At 42.9% G+C, this 20,195-nt stretch overlaps 2 protein-coding genes and 2 pseudogenes across 4 annotated transcripts in view; 1 reads left to right on the top strand and 3 right to left on the bottom strand.

Moving 5' to 3' along the window:
- The window catches only part of LOC127623700 (neuroligin-2-like), a 275,308-nt gene extending 270,273 nt beyond the window's left edge, over positions 1 to 5,035 (top strand). For all 3 annotated transcript variants that reach the window (XM_052098278.1, XM_052098198.1, XM_052098359.1), the window contains one exon: positions 772 to 5,035. In XM_052098278.1, coding sequence (XP_051954238.1) covers positions 772 to 1,600 — 829 coding nt within the window. In that variant the 3' untranslated portion in view covers positions 1,601 to 5,035. The remainder of the gene's footprint in view (positions 1 to 771) is intronic.
- Positions 5,036 to 10,317: 5,282 nt separating this feature from the next.
- Positions 10,318 to 11,486, bottom strand: LOC127624131 (interferon-induced very large GTPase 1-like; annotated as a pseudogene).
- A 464-nt stretch (positions 11,487 to 11,950) lies between these two features.
- Positions 11,951 to 13,081, bottom strand: LOC127624206 (putative per-hexamer repeat protein 5). Its single transcript, XM_052098960.1, has 2 exons — positions 12,625 to 13,081; positions 11,951 to 12,570 (listed from the first exon to the last, which is right to left on the bottom strand). The coding sequence occupies exons 1-2, from the start codon at positions 13,079 to 13,081 to the stop codon at positions 11,951 to 11,953; spliced, it is 1,077 nt and encodes a 358-aa protein (XP_051954920.1).
- A 343-nt stretch (positions 13,082 to 13,424) lies between these two features.
- Positions 13,425 to 14,625, bottom strand: LOC127645104 (up-regulator of cell proliferation-like; annotated as a pseudogene).
- Positions 14,626 to 20,195: the final 5,570 nt, after the last annotated feature.

The raw sequence follows: 20,195 nt of genomic DNA, 5'->3' as shown, positions 1-20,195 counted from the left end.
CACAACACCAAGTTGACGCTGTCAATCGGGACAATTGGGACTAAAGTCTTGACTATGATGTGGTTCATACATTCTGATATAATGGGTCTGCTCCTAAACCTAGTGAGCGTCCTCCGGAGGCAGCATTTTAAGACATCATAGCCGTGCTCCTGATGTGAAGGCTGTAACATAGGCAGATTTCTTAATTATTCTGCCTCATAAGATATCTGGGTTAGTTCAAATGCACTGTGAAAAATGAATCCAAGATGGAGGACGAAGCAAGATACATTTTTATTATAAATATATTTATAATCAATGCATTACTGAATAGTATCAATACAAATTGTTTAATATTATAGAAAACAGACTATTTTACCCACAATGTGATTGTGATTTGTGACTTCATGCTCAGAGTATTGCGTTGTTCCTCTGTCACAAATACAATGAGTTGTCACCTATGCAGATTGTTCCAAATCAGTCTCTTATAAGGCTTCATTTCAGTTAGGATGCTGCCACAGAAGACACAGTATGTAGGTAGGAGACAGTAAGGCAGCTCACTAAGTTTTGGAACAGACCCAATGTCTCATAGTTTGACATGGCTTTTCACAAGATCTCTAGGATCATATTGTACAATCTGTCAAACAATCCTTAAGGAAGAAAAATCATACAGTGTACATGCGGCTTTAAACAAAAGTCTCAATGCGCTCTCCATTTTATCTCATTGTTATCTAGGAGAAACAACTAATATCAAAGAGATCTCATTTGTGATTTGTATTTGGTTCTTTTATGTAGGGATCCTAACTTGCCAGTTCCTCAGGACACCAAGTTTATCCACACCAAGCCCAACCGCTTTGAAGAAGTGATCTGGACCAAGTTCAACTCTAAAGACAAACAGTATCTGCATATCGGCCTTAAGCCTCGCATCCGTGATAACTACAGAGCAAACAAGGTTGCCTTCTGGCTGGAATTGGTTCCTCACCTCCACAACCTCCACGAGATTCTGAGCTCCACCACAACCCGGCTGCCTCCGGGGACCACACGTACCCCACACTGGAAGGGCCCAGGACCCCGTACAACACGTCACCCTTTCCCTACCTTCCCTTCAGAAACCGAGCCAGATGGCTCAGAGCCTCCAAGATTTTCACCCTTCCCAAGCACCACCCGGGATTACTCCACTGAACTAAGCGTGACAGTAGCAGTTGGTGCATCACTCCTTTTCCTAAACATCTTGGCCTTCGCTGCACTTTACTACAAACGTGATAAACGGCATGAGATGCGACGCCACCGGTTGTCCCCGCAACGAGGCGTAACTGCTAATGACTTAGCACACAGCCAGGAGGAGGAGATCATGTCCCTGCAAATGAAGCATTCAGAGCACGACGCACACCATGACATGGAGCCGTTGCGACCACATGATATTTTACGACCCTCATGCCCACCTGACTACACGTTGGCACTTAGGCGGGCACCTGACGATGTGCCGCTCATGACCCCCAATACAATCACCATGATTCCTAGTACCATCACCGGCATGCAACCATTGCATGCCTTCAACACATTCCCCACAACCACCGGGCACAACAACACGCTCCCTCACCCGCACTCCACCACCCGTGTATAGTACCACCCCCAGGATGAGAGGACTAGCTCTCATACATATCCAGTTTTCTCTCTGTGTCCACCTTCTGAGCTCCTTAATTTAAAATACTCAAATTACAGACACAGGACATCTTGTTGGCATTCTCAGACAAAAATCTGAGAATTGCTAAATGTTAGTACACACTATAGGAGCTCTGTTTACAAACCTTACAGTGAGAAAAACTTTGGCTGGTGGTGACAAGTCATCGGCCTCTTACAGGATTTTTGTCCACAGTGTCCTTGAATAGATGGGGCAATGACTGGTTGATAATTGACTAAGATGATCTGATGTCATGAGAAGAAATTATAACACTTTTCCACTTTTCTTCTCTCGCTAAAGAGTGCAGACATCATCTCTCTATCTACTTTCTCTCATCGTTTTCTTTGTTATTTCATTACAGTGCTGTCACTACCAAATCATTTCTCTATCCTGTGAGCACTGAGTCTGAATGTGCCCTGTTACCTTGGATTGTGTTTTACATGGATTGTATGAAGACAAAACCTGGATATGTTGTTTTTACCTGAAGTCTTTTGTCAAGTAGTAAATCATACCTTGTAACAAGAGACAGAGAATGAGCGAAAATGACAATGTCTGGCAGAAGACAAAAGTGCCAACCTGCTCTTTCTCGCTCTGCTCTTTTTATGTTGTTTTATCACACAGATTTGATTTGGCTATGTGTTGTTTCTTAGGAAGATTTTTGTATGTATAGATATATAGACAAATATATTAAAGAATGATAAAATACATATATATATTTACATGGTTTGCCCGGTGGGATCAATGCATGAAATATTTTTAAAGCAACAAGAAGGACACTGAGAAGGTAACCCCCACTGAACTTATTGCTCATTTGCTTATTTATTTTCCTTTGGTTTGCGTGCGTAAAATGGCTACAAAGATCACATCCCATTGTTGTTTCCTCAGGCTGACCACTCTGTAGTGCAGTTTGTTAGTCTGTCTTCCCCGACAAGGCAAGCATGGCAATATTTTTTCAAAGGCTTTTTAACATTCATATGTAGGTGTTTTTATTCAACCACTGACCATGTTAATGATGTACTGTACATACAGCATAGTGTACTAGTGAAGTACCAGAGCTATCTGTGATGGTCAGATGCCACAAATAGCAAATGAACATGTAGCTTTTCTTACATCTCTTTCAACAGGCCTGTGAATTATTCAATACATATTCAGCTTTTATTCAGCTAATTTTTTAAGAGCAAATACAAATTATTTTTCTTACATCTCTCGCTCTCTCTCGCTCTCTGTCCTTGCTCATTGTTTTACACCATTGTTTGATATTCGGAGGCCCAGTATAATAAGAGGTGTTTTGTGTATTTTTGTGTGTACACACATGGCGAGTGTCTTTTCTAGACAGTGTGTCTCTAGCCATCTGTTAACTTGAGTGTGTGAATTAAGCTGTATGTCAACAGTCTTTTGCAATGGTAACAGGACATGAGTGTATGTGACATAGAGAGAGAGAGAGAGAGAGAGCTATAGAAACAAGAGAAAAATGTGTTGAGCAGCTCTGGGTAAAAACGTTGTTGTTATTTCTCTCTTTCTCTGGCCTTCTCTCATTCCTACAGGAAAAAACAATCAAGCTTTAGGACATTGTACATGTAACATTGTTTGTATGGTGTTCTGAAACTCCATGGTAGGAGGCTGGAAGCCTATCGGTCAGTTTTTATGTGTTTACCCACATTTGAACATATCACACATCTGTCTGCACGGAAAACCTGACTTTATGAGTTACGACAAGCACAGCAAAGAGAGGGGTATTGTAAGTCTCACTTTTCTGTCACTGCTACGTGTAATGGGACAATAAGGGCATGTCAGGAATTGTGTGTGTCTCACTGTCGGTTTAGCTTTAAGTGTACCAAGTCTCAGATATCCGGGATATTTTTTTGTCATACACAGGACCATCACGATGGAGAAAGAACGAATGCCATTATGCTGCACAATATAATATAACTTAAAGAAACTCTATTTGCATTGCTGAACGAGCATACTGGAGTTTCAGTATGCCATAGTGAACTTCATCTGCAGTAATGGACTAAAAACCCAGTGGAGCAACACTAAACAAGAGGGAAGACTGTACAAACAACAGCTACTACAAGAAATTCATTTTGAGGTCTGAGAGTATAGTTTGGACCTGTGGATACATACCATCTGTGGACTTTATGTGGTTGTAGGTATAACTGAACTCCATTTTAAACAAACTGAGGAGTTTGCAAACAAAAAACAGCCTCAGTTCTAATAATCAATACCAATTTAATGAGGGATGAATTTAGGATGCTTTGTTATTTTTCTTGTTTGTTTTTGTACATTCAGCCACTAGAGTGTTATGTTGTGGTACATACAGAATAAAGACTCTACATCCATAATGAGCCATTCATTGGGTCTTCAGTGGGCGTACAGTGAGAGAAGGATCCATTAAAGTCAATTGTACATTTTTAAGTGTAAAAACAAACCAACTGAAAATATTTGTAAATATTCAGTTACTTGGTTGTTTGATGGTTTGTTTAGTTTTTTCCTTTGCTTTTTTTCTGGTAGAATGAAATATGAAATAATTTGTGACCAGGACAACAGGTGCAAGTTGTAATTCAGCCACCAGCAAAATTGACAAATCTCATTCATAAGAGATTCAATTCTCTTTCTGCTGCTTCATTTAGTTTTGGAATCTGTGGGTGAAGATGATTTATTGCTCTTGAATATGAGCATAAGAAGACCATGTTGCATATCAATGTCACTTGAATCATCACAGCTAATCAAATATCTGCACAAGTATGATTAGCAATTTCTGATACTAACCTGCCATTTCACATATAATGTGCAAGTTCCAAAATAATCATTGATATGGAGATGGACAATAACCTCTAAATTTTATTAAGGCAAAGGAAACATTGAAAAATATAGTAGTTATGAGAAGTATCTCTGCTGATATAAACTCATTGTAGCATTAAATTCTTATCAAAATGTACTATGATTTCATGAAATATCTAATATTGGGGGAAATATTACTTTATGGGAACATTTTACACTTAACTAGAACAATTCATCAATTGTGATTGAAATCAGGAAATATTGGCATAATGAAGATGGAATTGAGAGTGAATGAGGATCTCAGTCAGTATGCCTGGAGGTTTAAAGATACCTGAATAAGTGAAGCACATGTTAATCCTCTAAGAAATTTTGTTTTATTGTGCCCTAAAGCAAATTTACACCTGTTGCCCTGTTAAACTATATTAAGTATGTTCAGAATCAAAAAGACACACTTGAGATGAGGAATAAATGTTAATAAATGATCTTTGAAAAGAACTAAAGCTAAAATATATTAATAAGGTGATATTTCTCTTCATTTAGAAGTTATCACACACTGTATGCTGTGACTCTGATCTGGGGAACATTAAAGAAATTCATAGCCAGACATCAGACTCTGTTTCCTTTTAATCAAGCTACAAATCATCCAATCCACTAATTTACTAAGTAACGCCTTAAGTTATACACATACACAATAACTGCAATAAATGGCCTTGCCTTAAATGTATTTTCCAACGATAAATTATAAAAAATGTCCTCTCCGACCAACAAACTGCATGTGCTTTTCTGTGTCCCAAAATACGCACTATACTCTGCACTCACACTATGCACTCGGCCACCTAAGTATGAATTTTCAAAGTGTAGGATCGTCTCTAATAGAACACTGTTTTGTTTTTTATCTAAACTGAAGGATTTGCTGTTTTTCAGCTGACAGAAGTGACTTTTCAAATGCACTAGCTTTAGTGCGTTAGCAAAACTCAATTCAACACTCTCAAATAATACAGGTAACTCCGCCCCTTCCACTATGTAGGGCAAGCCATGTGCACTGAGTGCATGAATTTCCAACATTTCCAGCCTGATCTTATAAACATTTTGTGACCATGGCAACAATTTTTGCCACAACAAAATGACATGCTTCATTACACGTTTGACTGCAGTTTCCCAGTGAAATGTCCAGCAGGGGATGCCAAAACCCAGTGAAATTGTGTCACAATCAGACAAGGTTTAAAGGTGAATATTAGAGGGGGACAGGGTAGCTCAGTGAGTATTGACGCGGACTACCAGCCCTGGAGTCGCGAGTTAAAATGCAGGGCATGCTGAGTGACTCCAGCCAGGTCCCCTAAGCAACCAAATTGTCCTGGATGCTAGGGAGGGTAGAATCACATTGGGTAACCTCCTCGTGGTCACGATTAGGGGTTCTCACTCTCACTGTGGCGCATGGTAAGCTGTGTGTGGATCGAGGAGAGTAGCATGAGCCTCTGCGAGCCATGTGATAAAATGCGCGACTTGACAGTCTTAGAAGTGGAGGCATCTGAGACTTGTCCTCCACCACCCGGATTGAGGTGAGTAACGGCGCCACCTCAAGGACATACTAAGTAGTGGGAATTGGGCATTCCAAATTGGGGATAAAATAAAATAAAACATTAAAACAAAAAGTGAATATTAGATGTAAGTTTTAATGAATAAAACTTACCAAAATTGATCTAAAACAAAATTAGAGTTGAACAAAACAGACATCCTTACCCTTTACCAACACCTAAACCTAACCAATAGTTTCCTAAAACAAAATGAGAAATTATAAGCACATTTTCCAATCACATTAGAATATGTGTGTAAATGTAGGTGAGTCTGTAATATAAGTTTTAAAATGTATAATTTGTCAAATGATGCATTAGAGTAAAAGTGTTTATCACAGGGTCTGACTAATAGAGTGAAAAAGAAATAGTGTTTATGTAAGGAATAAATGATGACGGACCGTTGGAGTGACTGTTACATTATTTTTAAACAATTTAATGGGCCGGAGTCAATTATTCCACTTATACCACAGTTAGCACACCTTAAGATATCATTTTTTCTCAAGACATTTTCTGGATTTCATCACTAAAACGTTCTTATGAGAGGATCTACTTTCTGTTACGATCCCCTGTTGTCTGCCCTATGTCCTCTGTCTCACTAGTCACGTTCATGTCACGTTTCCTTGTTGTCTGCTCCGTGTTTTACATTTCACCCGTCACCGATCCCGTTCCATGTCACGTTTTCCCTGCTGTCCACCCTGAGTCTCACTGTCCGTGTGTTTAACTGCACTTCCCACAATTCTCGGATCACTCTCCCAGCCCTGATCATTGTGTTATTGTCCGCACCTGTCGGTTATTTTGTCATTACCATGTCTGTTTATTTAAACCCCGCTTTCTCCCCTTCCCGTTGTCGTTCGTTGATGTTCCATGTCTCCGCTCATGTATGGTTTCACTCTCTCTTCGTGTTCCCTGCCTTTCTGTCACCCCGCACAAGGTTACCCTGTTATCTGTCCGTCCGAGGTTACCCTGTCGTTCTCCGCCCTCCGTATCCTCTAGTATTTAGTTTGCCTTTCTCCCATCGAGGACTTTCCTTTGTTCCTGTGTTTTGTTTGTTCTGTTTTGTTTCAATTAAAAGCCGCATTTGGATCCACACCCCCGTCTGCCTTCTCCTGCTTCCACATTTCATAACACTTTCTTTCGCCACAGAATGCTTACGTTTATCCTGTTATTCACTATGAGATCAACATGCTCATCTAAGGAGACTTAAGGAGACTAAATTTAGAACCAGCTGGATAAAAACAGGCATATTAATACTAATAAAGAAAACCCGAATTCAGATTAGACCCATTCAGAATGATTAAAAGATTGATAACAAAAAACAGTAGAAAATTATTATAAATCAAAATTAAGACATGTGTATTTGATCTAAAAACATCTGTATTCATGGTTTAGAATTCTGCTGCAGTACTACATAGTTGTTATAATAAAGAAATAAAACATAAAATGAAGATTAGAAAGAAAGGTAGAAAAGTAGAAAGTAGTGCATAATATTTTACCACAAAATAATAAAAATACATTTACCACATGTACTAACATATGAGACATTCAACCATGGTATGTCTGCACCCTTGCAATATGCCATGCACTTGGTTCATTTTCTTTTTAATTTTGAAAGATTATTATTAACTTCAATATAGGTGCAAGTGAAGTTGTTGGTAACTAGCTTGGGCCATTTGCAGGCAACCACTGACGTGCGGTCTGGGTAGGCAAACTAGGCACTGCCTACCCTGCCAAAATTCAAAAATAAAATGTTTATTAAATAATAAACTTGTATTTGTATTTTTACTTTTTATTCTTGTGATTTATATATTGTGTTATTCCAGTTGTTTAGACGTTATGATGACAAATGTAGCAGTTACGCATAATCAACTAAAAACGAATGGTAGAATAAGCAGTGCTTTTACGGTCCATTCATTGCAGACGACAAGCGGAAAACCCATGTTGCGCATGCGCGCTCGATCCTGTATTCTTTAACATGTACGGCAAAAAGCACAAATCTGCTGTGCCTTTTGACGTAAATATGTTATGCCCGTAATCATCTCCGTTACGTATCAGACATGGACCAATTAAAATCGAGATATTCCTGGACATTTGCGTAGCTAACGTCATTACACCACAGCTAGCGTAGCCTACATGCCTAATCCCCGCCAAATTCAAAATCAAAATGACAGCACCGGCCGTAATCACGGAATTAAGAAATTTTTCCAAGCTCGATTTTAATTCCAAATATGAGTTAACTGCAAGAGGGAGGTCTACGCCAGCCTTAGATTGACTAGTACAGCAAAAGGGCCCAAAAAGTATCCGATCATTTCAAACTGATTGGTATGTAAGAAAAGATTGGCTATGTGGCTGTGCTAACAATCACCGGCTGTACTGCTATCCCTGCCTGCTTTTTTCAACCAGTCAGACTGTTTGGACTTCAGCGGGATATTGTCGATGATATGCCTCGCTTGTGCGTAACATTCACCGTTTACGCGCTTGTGTGTGTGTGAGAGAGAGAGAGAGAGTACACGATAAACATCCTGATTTGTAAATTTCTTGATATGCCGCGCTTGTGCGTAACGTTCACTGTTATTACGTATTATTAGCTTAAACAATAAATCAGGTAATCTGGCTTTCATAACTCAGTGCCTAGCCTCTTTAAGACATCACCGCACGTCACTGCAGGCAACAATAACATTTTCAGAATGGTTTCAGAAAGGTTATAACCATTGTTAATATTTGTTCCGATGACAATGATACTGGTGCATATTTTTTTTATATTTGTAGGCTGAGAGGAGGAGACACATCATAAGATAAAGATCTAATTTTGAGAAAGAGCATGATGGTTTACTTGATGTTGAAAGACACTTTGAGACTGTTCTCTGCTTGCTGCTTTGTGATTAATTTCCAAGTTAACGGTATATCAGCAGGACATGCATTGTATTCTTCAGCAAACTGTGTTTTGAACCGAACCATCACATATTTCCAGTAGCCTGAGGCCTATATGCTAGCATCAGCAGGGATGTGCCAGTCAGGAAAGATTTCTGTATCTTTTGCAAGGATGGCATTCTTATTCATTCTCAGCACACTTGAAATGTACTTCACTGTAGACATCAGTGCCGTCATATCTGTACCAACCAAGTCCCTGAGGTGTACTGAAGCACAGTGATTTGTGTGAGCCTCTCCACCCGCCTCATATGGAGTTTTGCAGAATGGACACGGTTTCCCACATCCAAACACTCGCTTGAAGAGCTAATCCTGGGGTTTGATTTTGAGTTTGCACAGTTTGCTCTGTATGTTGTCTTTCTTTAATTTTTCCCTCAGTATCTGTTCCATTTCTTCTACAGATCGAGATAGCCATCAAGCAAATGGCTCTTGAGATGCATTGTTTAGAATAACCACTGTTTCAAGTACATCCTTGGGAATTCTAAGTTTCTGTCCAAGCTTTCTATAAATGCAATTGATGAATCCTTTAATACTATTGTAAAGGGGAAAATGGAAAGGAGGAGGCAAGAACCAGCTTGACAATATAAATAATATTTTAATATAAAACTAAACAAAAAGACAAAAACACACTCATAGGACGGACAGTTGCCCGTAAATGTTCTCTCTCTGTCACACCACCGTCCGCATTCGGCCTTTATCCCTCTCGGAGGCTTGATTAGCCTGATAAGGGGCCGGGTTGTGATTTTACACTCCCTCCGCCCTGTCACAACTATCTTAATTTGTTTCATTCTGTGCCCTTTTGATGGCTCCCAGTATCTCATTGGTGATTCCTCTGAGGTGATGTTCCTCCAACTCAGACACTTCATGTCCATTTGAAAACTGTTCAGTGATTTGATCTAATACCCAGCTCTTAACAAAATGTTGATAGGAGCAAATGTATTTCACAAACTATTTGAAATTGTCTTCATTGACAAGCTGCTTTAAAAGTGAGTACTGGAAAAATGTGCAGGTGCTGAATTGAAATGCATTTTTACCCTGAAGCATTTTGTAAACGATGAGCTGTAGATGAATGTCTCAACTGCAGGAATCAAGCACAGTTTAGTGAATTCTTCAGCCTTTCTCTGATACGGATCACGATCGTGGAAAATATCTTTGAAATCATTGCAATATTTGTCTTTAAACTGATCAAGGCATCTATGTGGGACATTCCCCATAATTAAATAATCATGCATGTTTTGAAATTTTCTTGCAGAGAACCCACAAATGTACAATTTGAGGGATAGTTCAAATTCTTCTGAAAATCAAATTTTTCTTATTAGAATCCAAACTTTCATCAATTATGTTCAGGATCTCCTGAATGTAGGTGTTGTGATAATCTAATCAGGTCGGACTCTTCAATTTATTTTTAAGGTCATAAACAGCCTCAGAGTAGCCAGCATTCCCTGGTGCCATTGGAGGATTTCCATGCCAGAGTCAAAGAATGTACCAATTATAAGTCTCTGGATCATACTCCATACCATCAATAAACCTTTTCTACTCCTCCTTGTTCTCTGTTTTTGCTGCTGCCTCAGTCATCTCATTCAGCTGCTCCAGAAGAAGCTTTCGGTCTCTCATGTTCTTGTCATAGGCTGATACATCAGCAACATTCTGGTGGACAAACTGACACTTGGGTTTTTCCTTCATTCTGTGGAACACATGGACCACAATCTGCAGAATATCCTTCATCTCTGTGGAGTATTCCATTGCAATATTGATGATTGCAATATCATTAAATCCAACCACAAGTGAAGCTCTGGGGATTTAAGGCCTTCAGTGTCAATTATCACTAAATATTACAGCAGAGTTCTTCTCTTATGTCCTCTGTGACTCTGATCAGCAGCATGAAAGCTCCTCTGGTGCATCTTCCTCTTCTGACTGCAAACTGAACTCCAAACGTGGTGTTCAGCAAGGTGGACTTCCCTGTGCTCTGGACTCCCAAAACTGTGATCACCATGGTTTTATTATTGGGCTGCACCAAATGCAGAAGCACATCACTGACCCATCTGAGATGGATATTTGATGCATCCTTATCAACCAGTTCCAGAGGGAAGCCAACCAACATCAGCTCAGCACATAATCTAGGTAAGTGAAACATTTGTTTAGATGATTCTATGTTTTCTGGAAGATACACTGCGGCTTTATAAAGCTGACCCATTTCACACAAGAAGTGCTCTGATCCTAAGGCATTGTTAGAGATCTGTTGGTCAAGTTGTGAGCTTTCCTCTTTGTTTTCTGAAAATTGCTGACACTATTCTTTGTACTGCTCTCGAGGCTAGAGAGGCTTTTGCGAGAGAGATTGTCAAGGTCCATCTGCATCCACTTCAGGAAGAAGGACCTCTCCTTGTTCGAGCTTGTTAGTGCACTAACAAGCAACTCATTGCCCCTGAGATGTCACATTTACTCTGTTTTTTCCTATGTTCTGTCTTTTTAATCTGGAGGTCACTCTTATTGTCACGTTCCCTTGTTGTCTGCCCCGTGTTTTCTGTTTTACTCAGCACGTCACACTCCATGTCACGTTCCTTGTGATCCGGCCCATGTTTTCACCAGTCCTTGTCTAAGAAAACTACACTTCCCATCTTTCCTTGCCCTCACCACCTGCCAGCACTCACTCATTGTTTTCACCTGCTTATCGTTTAGTTCCATTACCTCGTGTATTTAAACCCTCTTGTTTTCCCTTTCCTTTGTCGTTTGTTGACGTGTCATGTTCTTTGCCAAAGTACCCTGTGATTGCTGTCTTCCACTTACCCTTCATAGATGTTTTTCCCAACCTGTGTTCTCCTGGGTGTCGTTTTGTATTTGAGTTTAGTTTTCCCATCGTGGACTTTTTCCTTTGTTCCTGTGTTTGTATTATTATTATTTGTTTGTTAATAAAACCACGTTTGGATCCGCACCCCCCGTCTGCCTTCTCCTGCTTCCCACACACGCATAACAGAACGAACAACCAAACAATGTATCCAGCGGTTCAGCAAGCGAACTACCGGCTGCTCTGCCTAAAGCAAGAGGACCGACCGATGGAGGACCACATCCGCGACTTGGGCGTTGCTGGGGAAGACCCTACCTCTCCATCCACGGCGGTGACTCTCCAGTCGTCCTTAGCGCTCCCTGTCACGCCAGCCCCACCGGTCTGCGAGCCAGAGCCCACGCCTGTCCCGGTCTGCGAGCCTGAGCCCACGTCAGCCACGGTCAGCGAGCCTGACGCCACGCCAACCACGCACAGCGTTCCAGCATCGCCAGTCTCATCCGTCCGGAGGAAGAGGAGAAGGGGAAAGTCCTCTGCTCTCCAGCCTCCGCCTCCCGCAGCTCTGTCCCCAGAACCCCCAGTGGCTCTGCCCTCAGTGTCCAGCGGACCCAAGCTCACGCATACCATGGTTAACCAGCCAGAGCCTGAAGCCTCAAACATCAGTGAGCCAGTGCCAGGAGCCTCAAATGTCAGAGAGCCAGTGCCTGTAGCCTCGACCGTCCCTGAGCCAGCGCCTGTAGCCTCGACTGTCCCTGAGCCAGCGCCCGTGACCTCGACCGTCCAAGAGCCAGCGCCAGTAGCCATGACCGTCCAAGAGCCAGCGCCAGTAGGCATGACCGTCCAAGAGCCAGCGCCTGTAGCCATGACTGTCCTAGCGCCAGTAGCCATGACCGTCCAAGAGCCAGCACCAGTAGCCATGACTGTCCAAGAGCCAGCACCTCCCGAGCCTTCCAGGGCTCCGCCTCTCGAGCCTCCCAGGGCTCCGCCTGTCGAGCCTCCCAGGGCTCCTCCTCTCAAGCCTCCCAGGGCTCCTCCTCTCGAGCCTTCCAGGGCTCCGCCTCCCAAGTCTCTTGAGTCTTCTAGGGCTCCTCCCCCCGAGCCTCCCGAGCCTTCCAGGTCTCCGCCTCTTGGACTGCCTGATTGCCCCTTGTGCCTCCTTGGTCTGTCTCTGTGTCCCTTGTGCCCGCTTTGGTCTGTCTGTTTTCCCCCTTTTCTAGCCCCTCTCTCCTTGAACATTTGTTTATTTTTGCTATTTTTTTGTTTCTTAGGACCGTCTGGAATCCGGTCCTTTTGAGGGGGGATTATGTCATGTTCCCTTGTTGTCTGCCCCGTGTTTTCTGTTTCACTCAGCACGTCACACTCCATGTCACATTCCTTGTGGTCCGGCCCATGTTTTCACCAGTCCTTGTCTAAGAAAACTACACTTCTCATCTTTCCTTGCCCTCACCACCTGCCAGCACTCACTCATTGTTTTCACCTGCTTATCGTTTAGTTCCATTACCTCGTGTATTTAAACCCACTTGTTTTCCCTTTCCTTTGTCGTTCGTTGACGTGTCATGTTCTTTGCCAAAGTACCCTGTGATTGCTGTCTTCCACTTACCCTTCGTAGATGTTTTTCCCAACCTGTGTTCTCCTGTGTGTCGTTTTGTATTTGAGTTTAGTTTTCCCATCATGGACTTTTTCCTTTGTTCCTGTGTTTGTATTATTATTATTTGTTTGTTAATAAAACTGCGTTTGGATCTGCACCCCCCGTCTGCCTTCTCCTGCTTCCAAAACACGCATAACACTTATATGTCTCTATGTTTTGATCACCAGCTTTCTGGAGTCTGCATTCCTCTTTTTCCAATTTTGTCAAATCTTTCCAGAGTTTACCCTGTAGGGGAAGATGATCCTCTTGAACTGCAGAGTGTCCTCTATAAGTTTTGTAATGACAAATGCATTTGTTTTTGGCATTCTGACATTTTATGCCATCTTCATTGACCAGAATTCCAAGTTCATGTGCTACAGTGTCTATTTCTTCCAAACATACAATTTAGTTTATTGTAGAATGAAGATTTTTTTTTAAATATGCATCATTTTGCTTGGTGTTCAGAATTATATAGGTTTTTTTCAAACTCATTTCGGAGGCTATTCTTTTAAGTTACTCCAATTTGAAGGCATTCCTGTGTACATTTCCCACTAAAAACAATTGTGCCTTAGCATGTTGATTGGTAAGTAACCTGTAGTTTGTGACCAAATTGTCAAAGAAGAAGTACTGTGTTTCAAATGTACGTATGTTTGCAACAGCCACCGCTTCAGGAAAGACATCAATGTTCTTGTTTTCACATATCATAGATACCAACTGATCTCCACCAACCCACTTGATGTTCTTCTTGGGATGTCTCCACAATCCATGTCATGATGTACAAATATATCATGATACTGTTGAGGATTGCTGAGCAATTTTTTCAAGATCTGAGATATAGAAACTGAGGGGAAGGGGAAGCTGAGAGTGAACAATTCTGTCTTCAGCAAAGCCTCTTGGATCTGACACTGAGTGTGGTCTGAATATCTTCTCAAAATCTCTCATTACCTACAGTTTGGAAGAAGCAAAAGAACAGAGAACTGGCACATTTACATTTTTGAGACCATTTCCTGCTGTAGGAAACCATCTGAACAAAGGAAGAGGGCAGTCACTGCGTCTAAATGGTTCACACTGTTGTTCTGACCATTAAGATACTCGTCTAGGTTACTGTAATCGTCTAGGGAACAAGACGTTGTAACGAGTGAAGCGACACTAGGGGACTTCTTTGAAGGCCTCGGTTACCTCTGAACTTGAGAAATCGCCAATGAGAAATTGGCAGACAGGATTTGCATGTACCTCCCCCGGACATAAGGGCATAAAAGGAGGAAATCATGTATCTGTCCATTCAGGCTTTGCCTTGAGGATCCGAGAATAAAGTTCGGCCATAGCAGTGGCTCGGTTCAGCGTCATGACGGTAACAAAGCGAGCATGGGAGCAAGCCGCGCCAGCCGCGCCTTTTCTCTCTCTATGTTTCTCGCATAGAGTTAAAGTGGCTGGGGCCATCTCATCGCTATTACATGCATTGGGGAAGGCATTCTTTTCCAACTCCTAATCTTTTAGGGGGGAAAACCCATGGAGACCACCACCTGCCCAGGCTGGGGGGAGGTAAAGAGTGGCGAAATACCTCACATGGGTTTTCAGGCCACATATGGGAATGGAGCGGTTGTAGATCCTACCTGCTGCGAGGAAGGAGTTGCTAAAAAACCCGTGATCACCTCAGTGGAGGGCAAAGGTGCTGTGTGCAAGCGGAACACCCAGTCAGACATTCCGTATTCCTGAGTTCTACGTGCTCGGACATGACAGTACACGGGACGAGACCGACTCAACCCTGAGATTGTAAAATCTCGTAAAGGTATTGGGTGTTGCCCAGCCCGCTGCTCTGCATATTTACATTTACATTTACATTTATGCATTTGGCAGACGCTTTTATCCAAAGCGACTTACAGTGCAATTATTACAGGGACAATCCCCCCGGAGCAACCTGGAGTTAAGTGCCTTGCTCAAGGACACAATGGTGGTGGCCGTGGGGTTTGAACCAGTGACCTTCTGATTAACAGCCCTGTGCTTTACCCACTACGCCACCACCACTGCATATGTCTGCTAGGGAGGTGCCGTTGGCCAGTGCCGACGAGGATGCCACACGTCTTGTCAAGTGTGCTCGAACACACAAGGGGGCGGGCACAGCCTGGGTGTGATAAGCCAATGCAATGGCATCAACGACCCAGCGGGAAAGCCTCTGTTTGGAGACAGTGTTCCCTTTCCGCTGTCACCAAAGCAGACAAAGAGCTGCTCAGAACATCTAAAGCTCTGCGTGTGGTCCACATAGTTACGCAAAGCACGCACCGGACACAGCAACAACAAGGCTGGGCTTGGGCACGTAGCACTATCACAGTCTTAGGAAAACATGGGTGTCTGCGGGACCGAACTCCAGGAAACTGTCGCTGACAGAAAACGCTTGCAGATCCCCAACCCTCTTGATGGAAGCGAGCGCGATCAGGAGAGCCGTCTTCAAGGAGAGGGCTTTGAGCTCGACTAATTCTAGCAGCTCGAAGGGGGGTCTCTGAAGGCCTGAAAGGACCACGGAGTGATCCCATGAGGGGAACATGCATGGCCTGGAAGGTTTCAGCCTCTGGGTGCCTCTAAGGAACCTGATAATCACATCGTGCTTCCCTATGAACTAACCATCCTCTGCGTCATGGTGAGCCGATATGGCGGCTACATACACCTTTAAGGTGGAGGAGGACAGCCTCCCCTCCAACCTCTCTTGCAGAAATGAGAGCACTGACCCGACTGCACATCTCTGCGGGTCTTCAGGAAGGAAGGACACCAATTTGCAAACAAGCGCCACTTTAGGGCATAAAGTTGCCTGGTAGAGGGAGCTACGGCTTGGATGATCATGTATATGAGACAGCAGGTGGTAGGCCAGTTAGATCTTCTGCATCCCAGCCAGGGGCCAGACGTGGAGGTTCCAGAGGTCTGGGTGCAGATGCCAGAGGGCACCCCATCCCTGAGAAAGAAGATCCTTCCTCAAGGGAATTCGTCGTTAGGAGCGTGAGATCCAAGAACCAAGTCCGTGTGGGCCAGTAGGGGGCCACCAGAGTGACTTGTTCCTTGTCCTCCCTGACCTTGCACAGCACCCGTGCAAGTAGGCTCATTGGGGAAATGCATATTTGTGCAGCCCCCGGGGCCAGCTGTGTGCCAGTGTGTCTGTCCCGAGGGGAGCCTCCGCTAGGGAGTACCAGAGCGGGCAATGGGAGGTCTCTTGGGAAGCGAACAGGTCTATCTGTGCTTTGCTAAACCGCTCCCAAATTAGCTGGCCCGCCTGGGGGTGGAGCCTCCACTCTCCACTAAGCATACCTTGTCGTGACAGCATGTCCGCTGCAGTGTTGAGGTTGCCTGAGTTGTTGCTGGCTCCAAAGGAGTAGATGGTGGGCGAGTTGTGACATATAACTCCTTTGCGATTTATGTATGCTATCATAGCGGAGCTGTCTGAATGGATCAAGACGTGCTTGCCCCGCATTAGCAGGAGAAACCTCCGCAGGGCAAGGATTACAGCAGCAAGTCTAAGCAGTTGATGTGCCAACCCAGCCGGGGCCCCGTCCAGAACCCTGTTTGCAGGCGTCTGTGGTGACCAGAACGCATCGGGACACCTGCTGTATGGGGACTCATTTCCACAGAAAACAGAGCTCTGTCCAGGGGTTGAAAGTCTGGTGGCAGGCAGGGGTGATGAACACAAGGTGCATTCCACGGCGCCATGCCCATCTCAGGACTCCAGTCTAAAGCCAGTGCTGAAGCAGTCTCATATGCATCAACCCCAGTGGCGTGACCGACTTAGAGGAACCGCTGTGCCTGGCTTGAATAAGGTTAGGCATTTCATCACTGACTGAGTGCGCTCGTTGGTGAGGCACGCTGTCATTGAGACTGAGTCTAACTCCATGCTGAGAAAAGAGATGCTCTGAACTGGGGTGAGCTTGCTCTTTCCTAGTTGACCTAAAGCCCTAGATGGCTGAGGTGCCTGAGCACCTGGTCCCTGTGTGTGCACAGTGACTCTCGAGAGTGGGCTAGGATGTAGTCTGCCTCGATGACTGTAGTCCAGTCATCGAGGTAATTGAGTATGTGAATGCCCACTTCCTTTAGCAGGGCAAGGGCTGCCTCTGCAACCTTTGTGAAGACGCGAGGGACAGGGACATGCCGAAGGGCAGGACCATGTACTGATACACCTGGCCGTCGAGCGCGAACAGTAGGAAGGGTCGTGTTGAGGCAAGATAGAGACGTGGAATTATGCATTCTTCAGGTCTACCGCTTTGATTGTTACTCATCTCCCATTTCCTCCTTGAGAGAGTTGAAAGAACCTTGTCACAGTGGTGCCGAAACCTGGGATGGAGGAAGGATACGCTGCCATGACGTCCTCGCCGCTGGAAGAAGTCTTCAAGTCTATTCTTCAAGTATCTACTTGGCAACAATGGCTCTTTGGATGAAATGATGGTTTCTCTGATAAGAAAAACATTTTGAGCCATTTTAGAGCAAATACATAATTATGGAGATATACACTCACCTAAAGGATTATTGGGAACACCATACTAATACTGTGTTTGACCCCCTTTCACCTTCAGAACTGCCTTAATTCTACGTGGCATTGATTCAACAAGGTGCTGAAAGCATTCTTTAGAAATGTTGGCCCATATTGATAGGATAGCATCTTGCAGTTGATGGAGATTTGTGGGAGGCACATCCAGGGCACGAAGCTCCCGTTCCACCACATCCCAAAGATGCTCTATTGGGTTGAGATCTGGTGACTGTGGGGGCCATTTTAGTACAGTGAACTCATTGTCATGTTCAAGAAACCAATTTGAAATGATTTGAGCTTTGTGACATGGTGCATTATGCTGCTGGAAGTAGTCATCAGAGGATGGGTACATGGTGGCCATAAAGGGATGGACATGGTCAGAAACAATGCTCAGGTAGGCCGTGGCATTTAAACGATGCCCAATTGGCACTAAGGGGCCTAAAGTGTGCCAAGAAAACATCCCCCACACCATTACACCACCACCACCAGCCTGCACAGTGGTAACAAGGCATGATGGATCCATGTTCTCATTCTGTTTACGCCAAATTCTGACTCTACCATCTGAATGTCTCAACAGAAATTGAGACTCATCAGACCAGGCAACATTTTTCCAGTCTTCAACTGTCCAATTTTGGTGAGCTCTTGCAAATTGTAGCCTCTTTTTCCTATTTGTAGTGGAGATGAGTGGTACCCGGTGGGGTCTTCTGCTGTTGTAGCCCATCCGCCTCAAGGTTGTGCGTGTTGTGGCTTCACAAATGCTTTGCTGCATACCTCGGTTGTAACGAGTGGTTATTTCAGGCAAAGTTGCTCTTCTATCAGCTTGTATCAGTCGGCCCATTCTCCTCTGACCTCTAGCATCAACAAGGCATTTTTGCCCACAGGACTGCCGCATACTGGATGTTTTTCCCTTTTCACACCATTCTTTGTAAACCCTAGAAATGGTTGTGCGTGAAAATCCCAGTAACTGAGCAGATTGTGAAATACTCAGACCGGCCCGTCTGGCACCAACAAACATGCCACGCTCAAAATTGCTTAAATCACCTTTCTTTCCCATTCTGACATTCAATTTGGAGTTCAGGAGATTGTCTTGACCAGGACCACACCCCTAAATGCATTGAAGCAACTGCCATGTGATTGGTTGATTAGATAATTGCATTAATGAGAAATTGAACAGGTGTTCCTAATAATCCTTTAGGTGAGTGTATATATAGAATATCGTCAATAGGCTGAAAAATATTGAGATATACGTTTTTTCATATCGCCCAGCCCTAGTATATACTATATATATATATATATATATATATATATATATATATATATATATATATGCAATTTCAAGACATAAAAAGGTCAAAATGTGACAAAATTTATGAAAATCTAATGATAAAATAAAAATGTGTTAAGTTAATATTTTCATAATGTACCAAATTAGAAGGCCCCCTGTATAATGAACAGCATTAGCTTAAAGAGAATTTCTTTCATATGTAAGAAAAATGGACATTATAACTGAAGTATGCCCAACTGAATCAGAATGGAATCTATTAAAAATTGGAATTGAATCAAGAGCTTGTAAATCAAAATTTTATTCTGGAAATCTGTATCAATATCCAGCCCTAGTGTCCTCCCATTAACATCATTCTTATTTCATGTTTTAAGTATTGTAGACACATGAACAGAGATGTTATCATCTTCCAGAGATTCCTGTAAGTCTCCTTAAGGTTTTTCTTAATATCACTTGAAGCAGCCTCTTCAGAAAAGATGTTATGCTCTTGCAGTCATTTTTGCAGGATGTCCACTTTTATCCAGACTATGATGAAGAGTGCTGACCATTCTCCTTTACAGAAAGTTTCTTACCATTGACCGAAATAGTCAATTCTTAATCTTAGATCTGATATCTCTTTTGTTCGAGACACTAGGGATGGGCGGATCAATACTAAAGGATTAATACTTCTGATACTGATGTGGTATCAAGAATATCGATCCTCACATAAAAATATAGATTCTGACGTTTTTTTTAACAAGTGATCTTATCATTTAGATTACTTGAATATTAATGCATCTCATAAACATTGAAGTGGAAAAATTATAATATAAGTGAATTGTTGCATGTTGCAAACCAGAAGACACAGACAGTGCTCACCCTTTCAGTCATAGTGCTCATTCAAAGAGGGAGCAGTGCTTTCCTGAGGTAATGACAGAAATACAGCATCTGGATTTATTCTCACAAGTAATGACAATCCTAGACGTGACTTGTATTATAATGGGCTTGTGTGACCATTTTTACAGGTTTATTTAAATTCAGAGTTGTTAAAACATTGATAATGATCTGTAATCCTCGTTAATAAATA

The sequence above is a fragment of the Xyrauchen texanus genome, chromosome 1, assembly GCF_025860055.1.
Source record: "Xyrauchen texanus isolate HMW12.3.18 chromosome 1, RBS_HiC_50CHRs, whole genome shotgun sequence".
In the NCBI taxonomy this organism is placed as follows: domain Eukaryota; kingdom Metazoa; phylum Chordata; class Actinopteri; order Cypriniformes; family Catostomidae; genus Xyrauchen; species Xyrauchen texanus.
This window is presented reverse-complemented; position numbering and strand designations above follow the sequence as displayed.